Source organism: Oxyura jamaicensis, chromosome 15, assembly GCF_011077185.1.
Source record: "Oxyura jamaicensis isolate SHBP4307 breed ruddy duck chromosome 15, BPBGC_Ojam_1.0, whole genome shotgun sequence".
NCBI classification, from domain to species: domain Eukaryota; kingdom Metazoa; phylum Chordata; class Aves; order Anseriformes; family Anatidae; genus Oxyura; species Oxyura jamaicensis.
The window spans coordinates 387,037-405,966 of NC_048907.1; the positions used below are offsets into that span (position 1 = coordinate 387,037).

Below are 18,930 nucleotides of genomic sequence, written 5' to 3' on the forward strand. Positions count from 1 at the left end.
GTCGTATGTGAAGTAGACTCTGGTGTAGTTTCTGCAGCACAAAATCACAGCCCCAGGCATGCCTGGAAGAACAAAGTGAATGGATCATTTGGATATCCTCTTGTAAAGGGTGGCATGTCCTGGGGTGTCGAGCTACATGGCAGACTGCAGAAATGTAGGTGTTTGTGATATATACTGAGCTTCCTTGGTGAGTTAACAGTCCTGTCACATTCTGGTATGTTTGCTTCTCAGCTTTCTGTGTGGAGAAGGCTATTAATGTCTCATGATAATGAAGCCATAAGGCAAACCCAATACCACTGGCAAATCTTTCAAAAATACCTTCATGCTGATGTATGCCAACAACCATCAGCTTTTCTAAGGCCCACATCTCTGGGGAGAATCTGTTTTTGCTGAGCAGTTTTGCTGCATGTCTTCCCTGCACTGTGTTAGACGTAGTCACTGGAACAGCAAAAGGGTCTGATTTTTTCCTCTGTTACTGATGTAGGGATTAGGCTTTTCGGTCAGTATCAGGCCCCAGTAATTAGTTGCATGCAGCACTGTGCTGCTGGCAGTGGAGATGCTGATCCTTGAAATACAAGTGCCAGAAACCAATGATTACAAATAATCCTCCCTTAAGGTGGGAAACTGGGATCTTCTTTATACTTTTAGCTCTGCTACAGCCCTCTAGCGTGACCTGGGCTAAGACTGTTCCTTTCTTTTCTTATCTATTTATTCTCCTAAGAAGTGGGGATAGAAATCGTGACTGGACTAAAGTGGAGATGTTCCTTGGAATAGTTAAATTGAATAAACTAATGAAATGCAAAGCTTTATTATGACAACCAGACTTCTGTTTAGAGCCAAAGAGTTGAGATGTTTTTCTACCAACACCTCAACAGGCAGAGCTTTGAAGCCCTTTTTTGCTTTCTTTTTCTCTCTGTAGTCCCATGTGAGGAAGAGTACTCCTGCTTACTCCAGTTCTACCTCAATGGCAGCTGTCATAGGGAATCCCAAGCTCCCTTCAGCCGTTATGGACAGGTGGCTATGGGGACCTATGCCCTCTGCAGAAGAGGAAGCATTTATGGTATCTGAGTTACTTGGCTGCCAACCCTTAGTTGGCAGTGCAGCAACAAAAGAGAGAGTGATGAGTGCCCTCACTCAGGCAGAATGCGTCCATTTTGCAACCCATGTCTCATGGAAGTTGGCTGCTCTGGTCCTGACACCCAACACTGACAGCAATCCAGTCAGCAGCAAGAGTTCATTTGGGAATCCCTACACAATCCCAGAATCCCTTCGGATGCAGGATGATGCCAGTGATGTGGAGAGCATCTCAGACTGTCCTCCTCTTCAGGAGTTTCTGCTGACTGCAGCTGATGTCCTGGATCTGCGGCTTCCTGTTAAATTAGTGGTTCTTGGCTCTTACCAAGAATCCAACAGCAAAGTCACTGCCGATGGAGTCATTGGCTTGACAAGAGCATTCCTGGCTGCCGGGACTCAATGTGTCCTGGTGTCACTCTGGCCAGTTCCAGTGGCTGCTTCCAAAATGTTTGTGCATGCCTTCTATTCCTCCCTCTTAAATGGGATGAAAGCCAGTGCAGCTCTTGGTGAAGCAATGAAAACTGTACAGAGCAGCAAGCAGTTCTCCCATCCATCCAACTGGGCAGGTAGGAAGAATCTGCCTTTTGATGAACAAAATGTGGTTTCTGCGAAAGCTCTTATGCCAAATAGTTTGAGTTAAGCAAGGAGTGGTGCTAACCGGTAGTTGGTAGTAGCATGTTCCCTGTGATCTCCCAGAAGTCAGTCGCCGTTTCAAGCCCTGATTCATCTGAGTGTGGCTGAAAGTCAGTGTCATGGAAAACAGCAGTATTTCACTGTATAGTAAGTTTGCTACAGATTAGATATAATCTAAAGCAGTTGCAAGGTAAAGTGTGTTTTGTCACGATGATTTCATGACTGTAAAGAAATAATGTGTGATACAACGACTCCACTGCATGTTTGAAATTTATAGGGGCAAGTTTCTTGCTGTATGCTTGGGATGCAATTAGCTGGAGAAAATTAACAGAACTTTTTTACTGAGAATGTAATGAAAATCTAACAAGAAGGCAAGAGTAGTACTTCTAGAAGTTGTAGCAGCAATCAGTAGTTATGATTTTCGTGCCATAAGCCTTGCAGGGCTTACTCCTTTGGTCTGTTTAGCAGAAAGGTTTCCCTTGCTTCCACTGGAAGTTTCTCAGCAGTGTAAGCCCCGGGGTAAAGTGCTGGAGTTTGGTCCTTCTCAATTTGATTAATAAGTTAAGATTCAGAAAGACCAAGTCTTGGAGTTCAACAGTGTTACTGGGATAATTGCAAATTAGCTGGTTTTAGTTTTTTGGTTTTGTTTGTTTTTCTCAGCACAAGTCTTGTGTTTTTGAAAGCTGCAAGTGCTCCCCAAATGTCTGTTTTTGCACAGGCAGCAGTACTGCATTTTTTAGATCAGGCAGCTGTTGTGGATATGGCTCTGATGTAAACTGTATGTCTCTGTAGGAGCAGGAAACTTGCTACAGCTTGTTAAAATGAGCACTTGGAGTAAGTCTGACAGAGTGATTTCAAGCTTGTTGAGTCCAGTGTTAAGACATGATTCAGAGAATATCAGATTGGAACTGAGTTTATGTTAGAGTCCACAGTGCAATTTGTATTTTATTTTCCTTGTAAGACTTTGTTGTCTCAAAGGAAAGACCATTCAAAAAAACAATTGACCACTTAGGCAAAACAGAATGAGCATGGACACAGGTGCTTGGCATTACCACCAAGTAGGGGATTACAGCCACTCAGGCTTTCTTAGTATTGCCTCTTCCATGATATGTAAGCAAGTTCATTATGCACAAAGGCTTCCACCTTTGACTTTTGGTGGTGAGTCTTGGACAGAGCACCAGAGCGAGGACAGATATCCGCACACCATGTAGATGAGAAGGGATAGGCAGAGTTCCTTGTGCTGATGTTTGGATAAGGTAGCATTTATATGGTACATAAGCCAAGGCAGGTTTTTGACTGAGACAAGGAAGGCTCTTGCTTTTCTGAGTTTGTTTCTGTGAGCACTGTTTTGCATCTTTTGATGTCTGCTGCTGTAAAGGAGACATGGGGCATGCTAGGACAGGTTTTAGATGCAAGACAGTGTTTTTCCACTTGCTTGAGCAGGAATACAGTATTGGTTTAATAGAGGATGATGATAAGCATGCAGAAGTTTTCTGGAAGTTCAGTCTATAGAGCTGGGCAGTGAGTGCATAGCAGCTTTAGGAAAAGACCGTAACTGTGCAGTATACAGTAAACCATTATTCCATTAATCTGAAAGGGCAGAGGATATCTTCTGTTTTGCATGTTTCCTGTAACAAATGAGAGATTCTCAGTCTGTTTCAATTCTCAGTAAGTCTCTTCTCTGGACCCTGCAGGCTTCATGCTTATTGGGAGTGACATGAAGCTGAACAGTCCTTCTTCGCTAGTAGGACAGGCCCTGACTGAGATTCTGCAGCATCCTGAAAGGGCACGAGATGCCCTGCGTGTCCTGCTACATCTGGTAAGAGAAAGAAAACACTACAGCACCCAGCAGGCACATGGAGGGGCATTGGAGCCCATGTAGTAGAGAGATGATGTTACCTATGGGTATGCATCTGTAAATTAAGAACGGGAAGACAGATACCCCAATGTGTAACCACTCAAAAATATAAACCTTCAAACCTTCTCTTTTACTGTAAGGTGTTACCTTCCTAAAACTTTGGGTCAGTGTGAAAAGAGTGGGACACTTTATGGGGTCCCCAGAGCAGATGCTAACTGTATTGTGGCAAAATCTTCCCCAGACCTACCCAATTTGTGTGAGTTGTTGATTTGGGTCTGTGCTTTAAAAATGGGATTATGATTGGGGTTATTTGTTTCTATAAGAAAATAGCTATGGACATGGCAAAGAAGCAGCCACAGAGATGCAGAGCTAGTGAACACAGGCTCTTTGCATACTTGGACATGAAGCACTTTTGTTCCCAAATTTGGCAGTAACCTTCTGCGGGGAGCAGCAGGACTGAGGTCAAGCTGCCAGGTGACAAGAATAATCTCATGATTTTTAGTATTTTTCTTTCCGGAGTGTCTTCTGTGGTCCCACAGGAATGTGGAGTATCCATGGGATGATGGTAACCTGTGAGTATTGCTAGTCATCCCAGTTGCTGGGTTTTGTGGACACTTCTCTCTCTTTACTATTTACCGTATAGCTTCACAATCTTGCCTGGTAATGCACAGTGTATTCAAGAGACTGAAACCTGACAGTGAGTCATCCTGTGTGGACAAATGCAACTTCCAGGTTTATAGGAGATGATCACAATCAAACTGGTACTTTGTTTCCTGTGGCATTCATTTCCCCAGGATCCAAGAGAGACCAGTGACACTCATCCGAGTGATTTTAAAGCTGTGAGTGTTGAGATACTGAAGCCTGTGTTTTCAAGGGCACTAGCATCCTTATGCTTGTGACAAGCCAAGTTCAGCATCAGCATTGCTATCCCTCAGCCCATAGTTCTTGCATCTTTAATGTGAAAAATGAAATCACTTTTAAAATAAGCTCATGCTGTGTTTTCCCCACAGGTGGAGAAATCATTGCAGCGAATCCAGAATGGGCAGCACAACTCCATGTATACCTCCCAACAAAGTGTGGAGAATAAAGTTGGTGGCATCCCAGGCTGGCAGGCACTACTCACTGCGGTAGGATTTCGGTTGGACCCTCCAGCCAGTGGCCTTCCAGCAGCAGTGTTCTTCCCAACCTCTGACCCTGGTGAGCGGCTGCAGCAGTGCAGCACCACCATACAGTCCCTCCTAGGTAAGAAGCAGGCCCGCCATGGGCTCTGTTCTCATACGTCCAAGCAGACATCCGCCTTTCCCTGCCTGTCTTTGATGTAAGCCTGCAAAATGGTGCTGTTGTTCTAGGTTTCTACAGCAATGAAATAAAAGCATTTAACAGGACAGATGTTCTAGAAGTAAATTTGTACTGTAAATTTTATCATAGATTGTAATCATTTACCACTGGGTCCAGTATCTGGGAAGTATGATGTGACTTTTTCTTCTTCCAGTTGTCAGTCAGAAATTGTATAATCAAATACAAAGTTGGGAAAGCTTTGTTTTCTGGAAATTGATGCTATTTTCATAATCACTCAGTGATGGGGGAGAAAGACTTTAGGAGTTATCTGAAGTTATATTCTGTTCAGATTGTTGCATTTCTAGCAGGCAAGCAACAAGACTTGAACAACCCCTGTTTTTTTCTGATTTTTTTCAGGTTTGCCTAACCCTGCACTTCAGGCACTTTGTAAACTTATCACAGCTTCAGAAACAGGAGAACAGCTAATCAACAGGGTAAGTTGGGAGGGTCTTCTCCAGTACCAGTTTCCAAATGGTTCTTCTCAGGTCAGTAAATTCAGAAACACACAGAACAGTTTATGCCCTGGTTTATCAGCCCCAGAGTCTGCTAGGAGTCTTCAGGGTTGAAATTTTAAATTTCTCTATTTGTGTGAATGAAAGTGTGTCCAGAAGGGTAAAATGCAGGTATATTATTGGTGTGCATGGCCTTGCAAGGGTCTCCCAGTTCAGTGGCAGAAGTGAAAACATAATATGTACTATGGTGAGGGGGAAGCAAAATATGGGAAATTAGTGGTAGAAGCACTAATTGTTTTTTGGCCGTCCTATTCAAGGCCCATGTTGGCTCGTCTCTGCCCACTGTAATTACCAATACCTCAAGGAATACCTGACTTTGGACAGTGCTCTGTCTGAGAACTTTCAGGCCTATGCTTCTTCTGGTTTGAGTGCTTGTTGCTCTGCTGAAAGAATTCACCTTCTTTAAGAGAAAGGCATTGCCACCTGTGGCTGTGGGAGTCGTGCCCCCTACACAGACACACAACCCATCTCCTTGACATTCCTTCCTCTTACCAGTCTTTGTAGCATGCCTAGCAGAACCTAACCTTACTCTGTGTCACTGGCCTGGCTGGCTTTCCGTTATATGTTTTTTTACTGTCCTGATTGCTCCACTAACAAGGTTTATGTTGGTGCTTGCCTTAGTAAGTGAACACACTGCACATAGTTGATAGGTGAAAAGCTCACTTTCTTTTTGCTTTTTCCATGCAGAAATGTTATAGGGAAGTACCATGGTAAATATCTGGGTTTATCCCTGTTTAGTTTTAGAGGGTTTCTGTAATTGTAAGTCTATCTGCACAAAATACAAAATAACAGCTTTGTAATCATCCATTAAGAAGCCTGCTTTGTCCATCCATTTGACTACATCTGATTCAAAGAGTTTCTTGCCAAAATTTACAATAACATGGGATATTTCTAATGGCTTGTCGGTTACAGGATTTTGCTTTCTTGCCTTGGCTCTTCTGTTAGTGTCTGAGACTTCTGTGGTTGAATAGCAGGGTTATTTTTTCCTCCTTACCTCCAGAGGAAGGCCCAGAGTAAATGGGATATGATGCATAGAGAATGACATTCCAGTAGATTTGAATGTGTGACAGTGTCAATGTCTTTACTTTGTGATTGTTGTCTTGCCTCAGATAATTAAATCACCCAAAACATTCAGATGGCTGTTGATGACTAGCAAAAGATGCACTTGCTATTTCCTCAGGTGCCCCTTGCAATAAGTATTGGCAGGGGTATTGCATTGTTTTTGCAAATGTTCTTCTATAGCCCAAACCCCAGGCAGAATTCCCTTTTGCACAAGAATCTATCTGGGTACAAGTTAGGATTTTTCAGCTTAGCTCTCACATCTTCTGCTGTTACTTGCTTTTCTCCCCTCATTATTCTCAGCGGTTCAGTTGGTGAGATAAGGCTCTGCCTGTCCCAAAGGAGAGAAGACTGTTCAAAACTGAAGCATAATTACAAACAGCTCAGTCAGTGAGTGTTGCTTTTTTCTGTCTTTCCAGCAAGGCTGATTGGTGTTGTAAGGGAGCAGGTGCTCTTGACGTTACTGAAGCAGCAAGGCAGGTTGCTTGATCTCATGCTCTGAATAGGAAATACTTAATTTTAGTGCAAAATGGAAGGCAGGAAACACAAAAGAATGAACTCTGGTACTACTACATATACAAGGAAAAGCTAGAGATTGCTGACTATTTAAGTGCCAATAATATATCCCAGTGAAAACAATAGAAGGGCTTGTTTTATGTTCAGCCTTCTGCCAGAATGTGGGTTGGACTGGGTATATGCCTGCTATGTGTCTGAATTGATTGTAATGAGCTGGGCACTCCCAGATTTCAGCTGCCTGTTCCCACACTGCTGGATTCCTGATTCACAGCACAAGTCATTTCCATTGCTCCCTTCTTTCTCGGAACAGAGCATCTTGCCAGTCAGGATGCTGTTTTGCATGTGGATATGTCCCTGCACTGCAGGGCTCCCTATTACAGGCATTTTATAGCACAGAATAACCTGAGTTCTTTCTTTCTTTTCTCCTCTCTTTTCCTTCTTTGTTATTTGCTGCATGAAGGCTGTTAAAAATGTGGTGGGAATGGTGAGTATTACATGCACTGGGGAGTGATGCTGCTGTGCAGGATTAAATGCCTTGGTCACTGCAGAGCCATTTTCCTGAGCTGCAGGGTAGTGTCTTCACCCTGCTTTCAGGCCTGGAATTTGCTCCATGGTGCTAATGTGGAAAAAAGACTGCGTAAGCCTTTGTGGGTTGGAAGAGATGGGTGGTCCTGAGGTTAGCTGGTCCCTGATTAATGACTTTCCATCCTTCCTGCTCTGGCTGTATTTTTGAGTTAGATTGGATCTTGACACCTTAATTTGTGTCAGATCTTCATAAACACATTTTTTTCTCAACTTTGCTACTTGTTTGAGAACAGTTGAGAAAATTCATTCCTGGGAGACCATAGAGGTATTAGGAAAGCTGTCCTTCCTTCTCCTTGGTCAGTTTCTGCTTGCCACACCCCCGACCCTCACTCCTGCTCTGTCTCTAGATTTGCCGCTGTTCAAGTTTGTCCATCATTGCTGTTTCTGGACTGCTCCCTGTGCTCAGACCTTTCATCCCACTGCTCCATTCAGGACCAGCAGCTGAGTGTACAGGTGTACAGGGGAAGGGCTGTTTGCAGTTTATTTCCTTAGCTGTGATTGTCAGAAAAGCAGTTATTTAATTTCTAAGGAATGGCTAATGTTTGCATTGTTATTTTCAGCTACATCAGGTCCTGGTTCAACTTCAGGCAGGTGAGAAGGAACAAGATTTCTCCTCTGCACCAATCCAGGTTTCCATCAGTGTCCAACTCTGGAGGCTTCCTGGCTGTCATGAGTTTCTGGCAGCTTTAGGTAGGAAAACATTTCTTTCTATTATCTTTCTAAAAACTATTGGTAGTTTTATATGGTGGCTTGAAGTAGCGATAAATCTCATAGTTTTAGATTTGTTTGTCTGGGTTCATTTTGGTCTCTGCATCTCTGGATGTGATCCCTGACTGCTCAGTATACCTCTACCAGTTCACATACACAGACGTTTCACTCACTGTTTGGCCAGTGATAAGGAGTATTTCTCTCATGCCCCAGAACTTACCCTGAGTCAGCAGAATATGGATTTCAGGGTTTACAGCAGCCTGGTGCTGTCAGGTTGGTTTAAACCCTGTTTTTATTTCAGGATCCTGACCCACTGTTGTTCATAATACGTACTTGTGAGTTTGCTTCTAGTCTTCTACATGCAGTGAACCAATCATCCCTTTATCTGGGAAACCTGCACAATGGACAAGGACAGGGCATATCAGGGTGAGAGTAAGTACCAGAGTCTACGTTCTACAGAAGAGGCAGATGAGAACTAAGTATCAAACTAGAATTTATTCTGGCTTGGCTGCTGTTTAGATGAAGGGCTTTGCATGGAAGAGGCAGAAAGAGATGTCCAAGAAGGCTACATGAAGAGCTCATAAAAGTCTAACATCGTTTCACTCATACATTTATGCCTCTTGCTGCCCATTTGCTAAATTCCAAGGTTTTTGTTCTTCCTCAGACCCATTCCTGTGAGAAAGCTTTGGATTAATGAATGAACGCTAGGGGCATGTGAGACCCTGTCCCCGAGATTCATTTAGTCCATCATTCCCTGATAATTGCATATAATTTGTAGCTAAAATGCCGACCAGTGCATTTATATATCAGTTTGGACCAGACCGATTTGTGTATGCTTGTGTTGAATATGTCCAGCCCAATAAGGCTTCCAAGAAGGTGTGTTAAATAGTAATAAAACCAAACTAGCAAAAAGTATATTGTAAGTGAGGAGACATCATTCCAGGACACTGCAGGATTTCATATCTCTTTGTTCTGTTTGTGTTATAAACAAGATGACACTTGTTTAGGACATGGGATCTTTTTATGAGGTATGATTTTTTGCTCTGTATTCCACTACAGGTTTTGACCTTTGTGAAGTTGGGCAAGAGGAGGTGATTCTGAAAACTGGGAAACAAGCTAATAGGAGGACCATGCACTTTGCTCTACAGTCCTTGCTGGCACTTTTTGGTAAAGCTACTTACAGAAGTTTTTGCTCCTATAACCATCTGATGATTTGATCACAATGGCTTTTATTGTAATCTCACACTCTTACCTTTTGCAGACATCATACATTCATCATCATACATGCATCATAGACCATACATCATACGAGAGATGCAGCAAATATAATTTTCTTATGGAAAACAAACACTAAGGCTTGGCTGAGGTCAAAGCTGGGAATAGACTCCAGCAAATGGAAGATTTTGAGATATAAAATCATAATAAATTGACAAGTTCCCAAAGTTTTCCTCTAGGATACTTGGTCTGAGGTTCCTGTCCATGCATTTCCTGTGCACATTATTTTTCTCACCTAAGTTGTAGGTTGTTGGTTCTTTTTTTCATTTTGTTTTGTTATTTTTCTTTTGAAGTAGCATAGTGCATGCTTTGTAGCATTTTCTCTTAATTCTTATAAGAACATTACTTGTTTTTATTTTGTTTTACTGTGTATCTAGGGGCATGCTTGTACTTTTTTCTTGTTTTTTGTTTTTTTTTTTTTTTTAGATTCTACAGAGCTGCCTAAGCGCCTTAGCCTGGACAGTTCCTCATCACTAGAGTCACTGGCTTCTGCTCAGTCTATTTCCAACCCTGTACCCCAGTATCAAAACTCACCATTCTCTCCTACTTGTCCAGACAGCATTGCATCAGATGCCATTTCTGTGTATAGCCTGAGCTCTATTGCCTCTTCCATGAGTTTTGTTTCCAAGCCGGAGAGCATGCCAGATGGTGTGGGACACAGAGGACGTCAGGACTATGAGAGGCCGAAGAACATCTATCTGCATAGGTCTGCAATACAGAGTCAGTTGTCACCACAAACCAGCACTGTAGCCAGCAAAGATGAGGAAGAGTATGAAGGTTTTTCTATAATCAGCAATGAGCCTTTAGCCAGTTACCAAGAAAACGTAAAAACAAGATTTTCCCCAGATAACAAACATCCCCAAACAGGTCAAACTGGAGGTATTAAAGAGCTTGTCAATTCCAAAGGGAGCATAAGTACACCAAATTCTCCTGTTAAAATGACTCTTATTCCCAGTCCAAACTCACCTTTCCAAAAAGTTGGGAAACTTGCAAGTTCTGATACTGGAGAATCTGACCAGTCTAGCACTGAGACTGACAGCACTGTCAAATCCCAGGAGGACAGTAATCCAAAGCTTGATCCCCAAGAGTTGGCTCAAAAAATCCTGGAGGAAACTCAGAGTCATCTCATTGCTGTTGAACGTCTTCAGAGAAGCAGCAGCCAAATAAGTAAGAGCAAAAATTCAGATGATGCAGCTTCTACGCCAGCAGGTATATCTGCATTCAGATCTTCAGAGACGAGTGCATTCAGTAGGCCAATCAGCTCTAGTCAGAAGAATCAGTCTTCACCTGTTGCAATTAAACCAAAGCCTCCAACAAGGAGTTCATCCCTTCAGAAAGTGAGTTCTGGCTATAATAGCCCCACGACATCGGAGATGTCAAACAAAGAAGGCACAGGCCAATACAGTGGACAGCCATCTCCAAGTTGTGATTTACATGGGTCCTTAACTGAGCAGCCTCACTTTAAGCTCAAGTACCCTAGCTCTCCTTACAGTGCTCATATTTCTAAATCACCCAGAAATCTCTCTCCAAGCTCAGGGCATCAGTCTCCCGGTGGCAGCACCCCATCTCCTGCTCTATCTTATTCCTCAGCTGGTTCTGCTCGTTCAAGTCCAGCTGATGCCCCAGACATCGACAAATTAAAAATGGCTGCCATTGATGAAAAAGTGCAAGCAATTCACAACTTAAAGATGTTCTGGCAGAACACTCCCCAGCACTCCACTGGCCCAGTAAAGATTCTCCGAGGAGCTCCTGGCACAATGACTTCTAAGAAAGATGTTCTCAGCTTGCTAAACTTATCTCCACGTCACAGCAAAGAAGAAAGTGCAGATAAGCTGGAGCTGAAGGACCTGTCTATTGAGCAACAACTTGCTTCTCCACAAAAGAACCCTCCAAATGGACACAGACACCCTGAAACTCCAAGTGCAGTGACATCAGCTCATTCTCCACCTTCTAGTGGCACTCCAGGAACCGTACTCCCCTTGAGGCTGCCATCTGGGAATGGTTATAAATTCTTATCACCGGGAAGATTTTTTCCTTCCTCCAAATGTTGAAATGTCTTGAGTACCAACTGATGACTTAGAGTCTTGTTAAAGTATTTGCTTCTGCCCACTTGCCTTTATCAATATAGAACCACAGAATATTATCAAAGAAGCCATGGTCATACCCACAGTTGTCAATACACAGGAATGTGACAGATTGGCCCTGTCTGTTACTGTGTGGAAACATGGGCCTTACACAGATGGGTTTTAGCTTCCCTTAACAGGACCTTGGCAAGACTCACTTGATAACAGGTTCTATGTAGTGTTCCGTATTTGCTGCAACAGGTCCAATGAATCTTGTTCTGTTCATAAAATACTAGATTTTAAGCCACCTACTTGTATTTCTTATCCTAACAGGAGGTTTTTCAGCTGTCTTTTTATACAAAAATTATACATATCAGGGATTGGAGAGGGAAGCGAGAGGAGTGGTATAAACTTTCATTTATACCGCAAAGAAAGTGTGCACAAGTTTCTGCCTGGAGAAGTACAAGCCGTTTCTTTGGGTGGTTTCCAAGACTGACAGAGAGGACAAGATAAGACACCTCTAGGTATCTCTGCTAAGTTGTTAGCGAAACACAAGAAATTGCTGGCAATACAACTCCATAGCAGCTTGATACTGGCAGTTCTCTTGCATCATTTAAAGGCTGGTGACGCAGACAAGAGGAGAGAGATGCCCCATTCTAAAACCTGCATCTCAGGTAACTTTTTTCTGGAGGGAAACCTTTCAGGTGATTTTTTGCTGGTTGGTCTGCTCCCCAAAAAATGTTTTAAGTATAATAGGCAAGGTGAGCCTCAGAATGAGGTAGTAAGGCTGTGCCAGAGAAGCAAGTTCTGTTTTTATTGAATGCTCCGATCTTTCTGGCACACAGTGTTATGATGCTGAAATTTTCATCCTGGCAATTATTTGGGCAGCATAGATGTCTTCTGTCTGCTAAGTGTGCGCAGAAAAGTGAATCTTATGGTTTCACAGTAGGCAGGAATGTAACATAAGTATATGTGACTTAGAAATCATCTGTCCAAATAAATCCTTCTCCTTCTAGATCTTTCCAAATATCTGTAGATGTGTCTCTGATGAGCTCTTTCCCTGGCTAAGGAAACAAGTTTCTTCAGGAGCACGTATACCAGTATGCACAGATGAGATAGGTTAGTGTCAGTGTGCAGTCAGAACATGTATATGAGGGGACATGCAGACCAGCTCTATGCAGAACCTGTGCACTCTCTGATCTGAGAAAAGAGAACCAAGAGCGCCCCAGAGGCGATGTGTAAAAAACACTAAGCTTTCCTAAGCTAGATGGTATTTAGGTGTTGTGGATCAAGTTGGAGATGATTATTTTTTAAGTGGCCATTAAATGCAGTGATGTAATCAGAATCAAAATGATAATTTATGTGCACTGAAAACTCTGGATATTAACTCAGCACACTTAGATCCAAGCAAAGTATTTCACAGGCCATGTGCTATGAAGTCGGAGCACTGGATTACCAAGGCTTTTGGTTTCTATTATGCACTCCCAAAATTTGTAAAGTGACTGAAGGCTAATCACTTCACCTCTCTGTGCCTCGTCTTCCCTGTCTATCTAAGTGGGGATAGTAATACTTACGTACCTACCTCACAGAGGTGTTGTGAGGCTTATTAATTAGGCCCTGAGTTTTACATGGATCTTAAGTCAAATTCCAGTCTTGCAACTGACTACCTGAATGGTGAGTGCGGTCAGATCTCTAAATTTATTAGGGTATCGTTGCTGATGCAGATAATTGTTGCACTTGTCATGTCTGGATGCTCTTCTTGAAAATGTGGACCTGAACATTTGTGATTTTTAGGGGGATCATGCAGGAAAAGCGTGATAGCAGGACAGAGGTTTCAATTCTGATACTGTAATATAAAATTACTTAGGTTCAGCTTACTTGTGGTGCACATATGAAATGCTTGCTTAGAGTATATTCTAGAATCCACTGGTGTTGGGAGAATGCTTTCACTATCACAAGAAATTCACACAAGTGCTAAAGGCAAAGAATATAGGACTGTGTTGTTATAGTCAGCTAACAATGGATGGTTGATCACAAAAGTTTCAGTGCAGAAAGAAAGAGTAGTGACTTACTCATATTATGCAACGTAGCAAAGCAGTCGAGTAAACCCATTCAACTCATACAATTCAAGTTATTTGTCTGTATATTACATCTTTCTGAGATGGTTTGGTGCTAGATATCTTCTCGCCATTAGGTGGGAAATATTAGAATAGTGGGCCCAAATGAGTCAGTACAGTATCTACATGTCATGTAGATGGCAATTTTGCTGATCATGCAACTTGCTGTGGTCACAAGACTGCTGACGGACTCCGTGTGACCCACTCCATTTCCAACCAGCATAACTGTTTTAGAACGACATCCCAGGAACATCCAGGATGGAAGTGGGCAGCTTTTTGTTTATAGCAACAGCAAATATTCCCTGTAGTGCTGCATAACATGCCGGAAATAAGCCTCTTTACTTGTAGTTTACTTCCATAACTAAAGGATCTTTAATCTGTAGAAATTCTGTATTGCCATTTTGGTACAAACCATTTTCATGCTGCCAGTAGGTTTCATACTGGCTTTAAGTTTTCAGAAAGATAAATCAGGGGTGGGGGGTGGTTCTTCTGTTGTGTTGTGTTTTTTTTAAGGGGAGGGGGGAGTATTAGAAGTGGGAAAGGGTTCAGATGTAAAGGAAGTTCAGTATTTGGGAAATTGGTGTTGTATAAATATGGAAGGTGAGTGTCACTAGAACAAGTCTTTTGAGAAATTTATTTCCATTAGCTTGACAGAGGACACTTCTATTGGCTTAATGAGAGCCATGAAATGCATGCTTGCTTGTCTGGGAGACACTTCACACACTTTGTGCCTCACTCCTCCACCACCTGAATGAGAAACAACCCCTTTGTGAGGAAAATAAGTTTTATCAGGTTTGCCCAATATGTGGAGAAATTCAGGAAATGAAAATAACATGTTCTGCGCTTGATATTAGAATCCCTTCTGTGGAGTTTAAATGCATTTGTCGTTGTTGTATTTGTGCATGGTACAAGTGACAACACTGCTTAATACAGTGAGCAATAAGAATTAGGTGTTACCAACTTCCACATTAAACCTGCCATGTGCAACAGTTCCCCAAGGCCATAGAATGTGTTTTAGTTTGGTTTTATTCAGTATATTTTACTGTGTGAGATACCAATTGCAGATATTTTATTGACTGTCTTTAGCTTAAACTAAAGGGGAACAGTAAATAATCTCACTGAACAAAATCCAGATTAATTTGGTTTTGTTGGTTAGCCTGAACTCTGACTGGTTACTGATTTTCCTTCTTTTTAGTGACACCTTATTTAAACAAGGAAAAAGCATTGAAGGGGTGCTACACCCATGTATATCACTCTTGGCCATATTTCCTGTCATTAGATCAAACTGGTTTGTGACCATCTCTTTCAAGTTGCAGAACAGATCTAGGAGGACAGAAAATCTGTGAATCTGTGAAGAAACACTGGTAGTTTCAGGCTAGGTGATAATAATGGTTTGGGTTCATTGCATTGCCATGCAGACCAGAAAAGTTGCAAATGTGCATGGAAAACTTGGCCCCTCGGTTGCAGAACTCCTTCAAAGAGCGTTGAAGATAACTCAGAGAGGACTGTCAGCAAAGACTCTTCCAAGCAGCAGCCCTTTAGCACTTGCTCTCCTTGTATGCAGTGTTAGCCATGTTTGGCCTATATGGACTTTTTTTGTAAATTAAAACTCTGTTTTCAGACAGCATTAAACTTTTTATATTATGAAATTTACCATGTAAAAAGATTTTCATATTTTTATTGAAATTGCTAAGGCATTTGGCCTTCTTCCTTTGTGATTTCAGTGTCTATTAAAGCATGAGTTCTCTCAGTACTCCAGTCTCTTGTTCTAGGATGACATTGTTAAAAAATTTGTTAGCACACTGCTCTCTGTCCTGGCAGGTGGCTTGGAATTTTGAAGTGTGACTAATGGGGTGACAGCTGTCCTTAACTTCTCCTGTGGAAATGAGGGGTCACTGAGAACTTAATGTATTTTTTATCAGAATGTAGCTCTACTGCTACAAATGATGACTGGAAGTTGCTTTTCCTTTTCCTGGTAGGCGGTGGAAACATCAGCATTTGCTCACTGTCTTTCTTGTTTTAGTCAGCAGCAAAACGACATATAGGCTTGGAAGGAACCTCATGGACCACCTATTTCCACCCCTGCACTGTGGAAGGACCAAGTGCTGAAGGTACGATATATTTTCCCCACACCCTTTGCTATTTGAAACTTGCTTACTTAAATCTTTCCTCTGCTCCTGTGTTGAAGATGCCATTGTCCTTAAAGGTGTTGGTGACCAGATGAAACTAACCAGAATTTGACTTTTTTATGGTCTCTGGAATTTTCATTGATGCCTCCCTCCCAGTTGTGTAAACGCCACCTTTAGCCCTGTTGATAGAAGACACAAACCATGTGCTAGGTCATGAAACAGCAGGCTGTTACTGGCCTACAGTCTCTACCCTCCAAGTCTGATCTGCTGAAAATGAGGTAACCTAAACCACATAAATCACTGCAGTCTTCCTGGCACTAATTCTTTTGAAAGGGACCATTCCTGGCATGCTTCTAAAGTGTAGCTGATTCTCTGTATTTGAAGACAGATGGTGCAGCTCCCCAGAAAGGGTTTTATAGATGGCTGCCTCAGCTTAGTCATGCTCTTAGGATTACCTACAACCTGGTGACACATCCTATCATTGTTACTAAGATTCTGCCATTTTATCACAGAGATTCAAGAAAGTCCTGTTCCCTTCAGAGACATACTTCTAGAACAGCAAGTGTTGGAAGAAGTCAGCTCAGAACTGCAAAAAACAGAAGGAAGTTGTCTAAAGCCTGACCTTGAACGTTTTTGTATCTAGTACTTAGTATGCTAATGTGTATCAGGGACAGGTTGGAGCATTCTTTGAGTGTCCATATGTACACGATCAGTAGCACATACCTGCATGTGCCCTTCCCTCATCCTTCTGCCAGATGTGTGAAGCACAGCACACAGCTCTGCTCATGCCAGCTCCCAGCTGGAAGCAGCATTTGCTTCTCCCTGAGAATGGTCAGGAAGACTTGCAAACACCCCAGCTCTCATTCCATCATATAATTTATCCCATGTGACCTCATTTTCTCATTATTTATGTACTCTCCAAAGAGAAGAACTTTTTTTTTTTTTTTTTTTTTTCCTCCCTGTCAGAAAGAGTACTGTCCATCTTCTCTTATGTGGTGACATCAACTGCATGGAATCTTATTGGTAAATTACTGTGGCTGGTATTTCAGTGGCCTCCGAGAAAACTGTTCCACAGGGAACTGCAGCAAATGCTTCTTGTACAAACAAGAAGCATACAGGGGATTGTCCTGACTCTACAAAGTCTCTCCCACATCTTCCTATGGGAAGCCTTGGAGAGGAGCATTGGTTTGCTGCCAGCCACTACAAAACAATCTGAGAGGTCGCCATCACAAACATCTTTTCTTCTCTTGATTAGTCCTCAGACTTCCAGTGCTTTGTGGTTGTAAGAGAGCAGATGACAACATGGGCGTTGCTATTCCAACGTGTGGACAGGACAGGAGGATATACCCTAAAAGATACTTCAGGGTGCAAGTGGAAAAAGTCCAACTCAGGGTTAGGCACATGGGTACCCACACTGTACCTGAGCTTGCAGATTAGATAGGAGGACTCCGGCGACATGAATGTCAGAATGAGGGTATATTTACCTCACCTACACTGTTCCCAAGTCCCAAATCTGTAACCTGTATGCTGAAGTGCAGAGCTTTGATCTTTTGGCACAGAAGAGAGTGTTTAGATATTAAAAACAATAACAAAAAAACATGTTTTCATTTGCTGTTCATTGAATGAAAGTAATGTTTGCTGCTGTTACAAACCCCCGTTCCATCACACCAGGGAACTCAACAGAAGGGAGGAGTTCTGTTTCAGAGAGCTAGTTCACATCCCCTGCTCTGGCAGCCCAGCCCTGCAGCTTCTGCCTTTTACCCCTCCAGACAGATGCAGTTAGTTGTCCTGTTCTGCGATCGGTGGAAAGCTGTTAGAGCAAGAGCAAAGCTGCACTGCAGCACAGGACGGGAGGCTGTAAGAGGGTCACAGACACTTCAGAAGTAGTCATGTTCCTAAGGTACAAGCCTTGTGCGGCACCATGTCTGTCACAGGACCTAACCTGACATCTCACCTGATGTCTTCTAACTACTGAACACAGAGGCGAAGTTGGGAATAATGCAGACCTGACTGTTGACCTAGCTCCTAGTGTGGTGGGCACTGGCCAAGCATGCTTCTTCAGCAGGTCCCGTTACAGACCTCCTGCCACCATGCTCTTACATTTCAATGTCACCATCCCACTTCACATACATGCAACCCTGTGTTTAGGCAGCGGGACTCCAGTCAGTCAGCAAGTTCAATCTAACAAAAGCCAGGAGCTGCTGACGTGCTACCAGACTGTCTGTATTTGATACCTACACGGGGTGAGCATAGCACAGAGGGCTCCCATGAAGAACAGCTTGCTGAGGAAGCATCCTGTCCAGCAGCAGAGACCATGGTGAAATTGTATTTATGGGTCTGAAGTGGTTTGTCTGTATGCAGTGTCTGGAATCAGCGGGATGCAGCTACTCAGATGATACTATCGTGTGTGGTATGATCTGGATATAAACAAAGAGAATAAGGGTTTTGGAGGGAGCACACATTGCAGCTGGCTGAGTAAACGAAAGACAAATGTTGTCCATATGGGGAAAGAGCAGCAGCAGGGGACTACATTGAGCCAGAATTTTGGAAAAAATAAATAAATAAAGGAAAATACAGAATGCTTGAGAATTTCGGGAAGCAGACTCTTAAAGCCCCACCACTGTGTCCTGGCACAGCCCTTTGTAATTTCTTTGCTTAATAAAACAAAGCCACAGGCAAAAGTCTGAGTGACAGTTTCCATAGCATCCATCTTTCACATTGCAAGGGACGTGAATGAAAGTATGTTTTTATAGGCAAATCATATTGAGGATTTTCTTTAAAGCCATTTAATTGTGGGAGGGTAGTCTGGCAAAATTGAATTTCCCCATCTGAATCTCTGCTCTCTTCTACTCTGTTGGAGATGATGTATAAATGCATCATTAGTTCTAGTTTCTGATGAACAAAACTTGGGAAAGATGGCTTCAAAGGGTGGACAAGGGTGAGCCCAGAAGTAGGGTCTGTGGTCCTTTTTGGGGAAAAGGATGAAATGCATACATGTGGGGACACAGACATTGTGCTGGGACTGATGCTGGAAGAGGAGTCCACCGAGTGCAAAAATATACT

The 18,930-nt window shown here is 42.6% G+C and overlaps 1 protein-coding gene across 5 annotated transcripts in view; it reads left to right on the plus strand.

Annotated features, from left to right (window-relative positions):
* The window catches only part of TTC28 (tetratricopeptide repeat domain 28), a 159,906-nt gene extending 141,358 nt beyond the window's left edge, over nucleotides 1–18,548 (plus strand). For 2 of the 5 annotated variants that reach the window (XM_035340711.1, XM_035340712.1), the window contains exons 16-23: nucleotides 920–1,640; nucleotides 3,402–3,526; nucleotides 4,576–4,807; nucleotides 5,261–5,337; nucleotides 7,451–7,474; nucleotides 8,136–8,265; nucleotides 9,343–9,450; nucleotides 9,985–15,491. In XM_035340711.1, coding sequence (XP_035196602.1) covers nucleotides 920–1,640; nucleotides 3,402–3,526; nucleotides 4,576–4,807; nucleotides 5,261–5,337; nucleotides 7,451–7,474; nucleotides 8,136–8,265; nucleotides 9,343–9,450; nucleotides 9,985–11,609 — 3,042 coding nt within the window. In that variant the 3' untranslated portion in view covers nucleotides 11,610–15,491. Of the gene's footprint in view, nucleotides 1–919; nucleotides 1,641–3,401; nucleotides 3,527–4,575; nucleotides 4,808–5,260; nucleotides 5,338–7,450; nucleotides 7,475–8,135; nucleotides 8,266–9,342; nucleotides 9,451–9,984; nucleotides 15,492–15,761 lie in introns of those variants that run through there. The other 3 variants (XR_004754810.1, XR_004754811.1, XR_004754809.1) reach the window with 3 other exon arrangements.
* The last annotated feature ends 382 nt before the right edge of the window (nucleotides 18,549–18,930 follow it).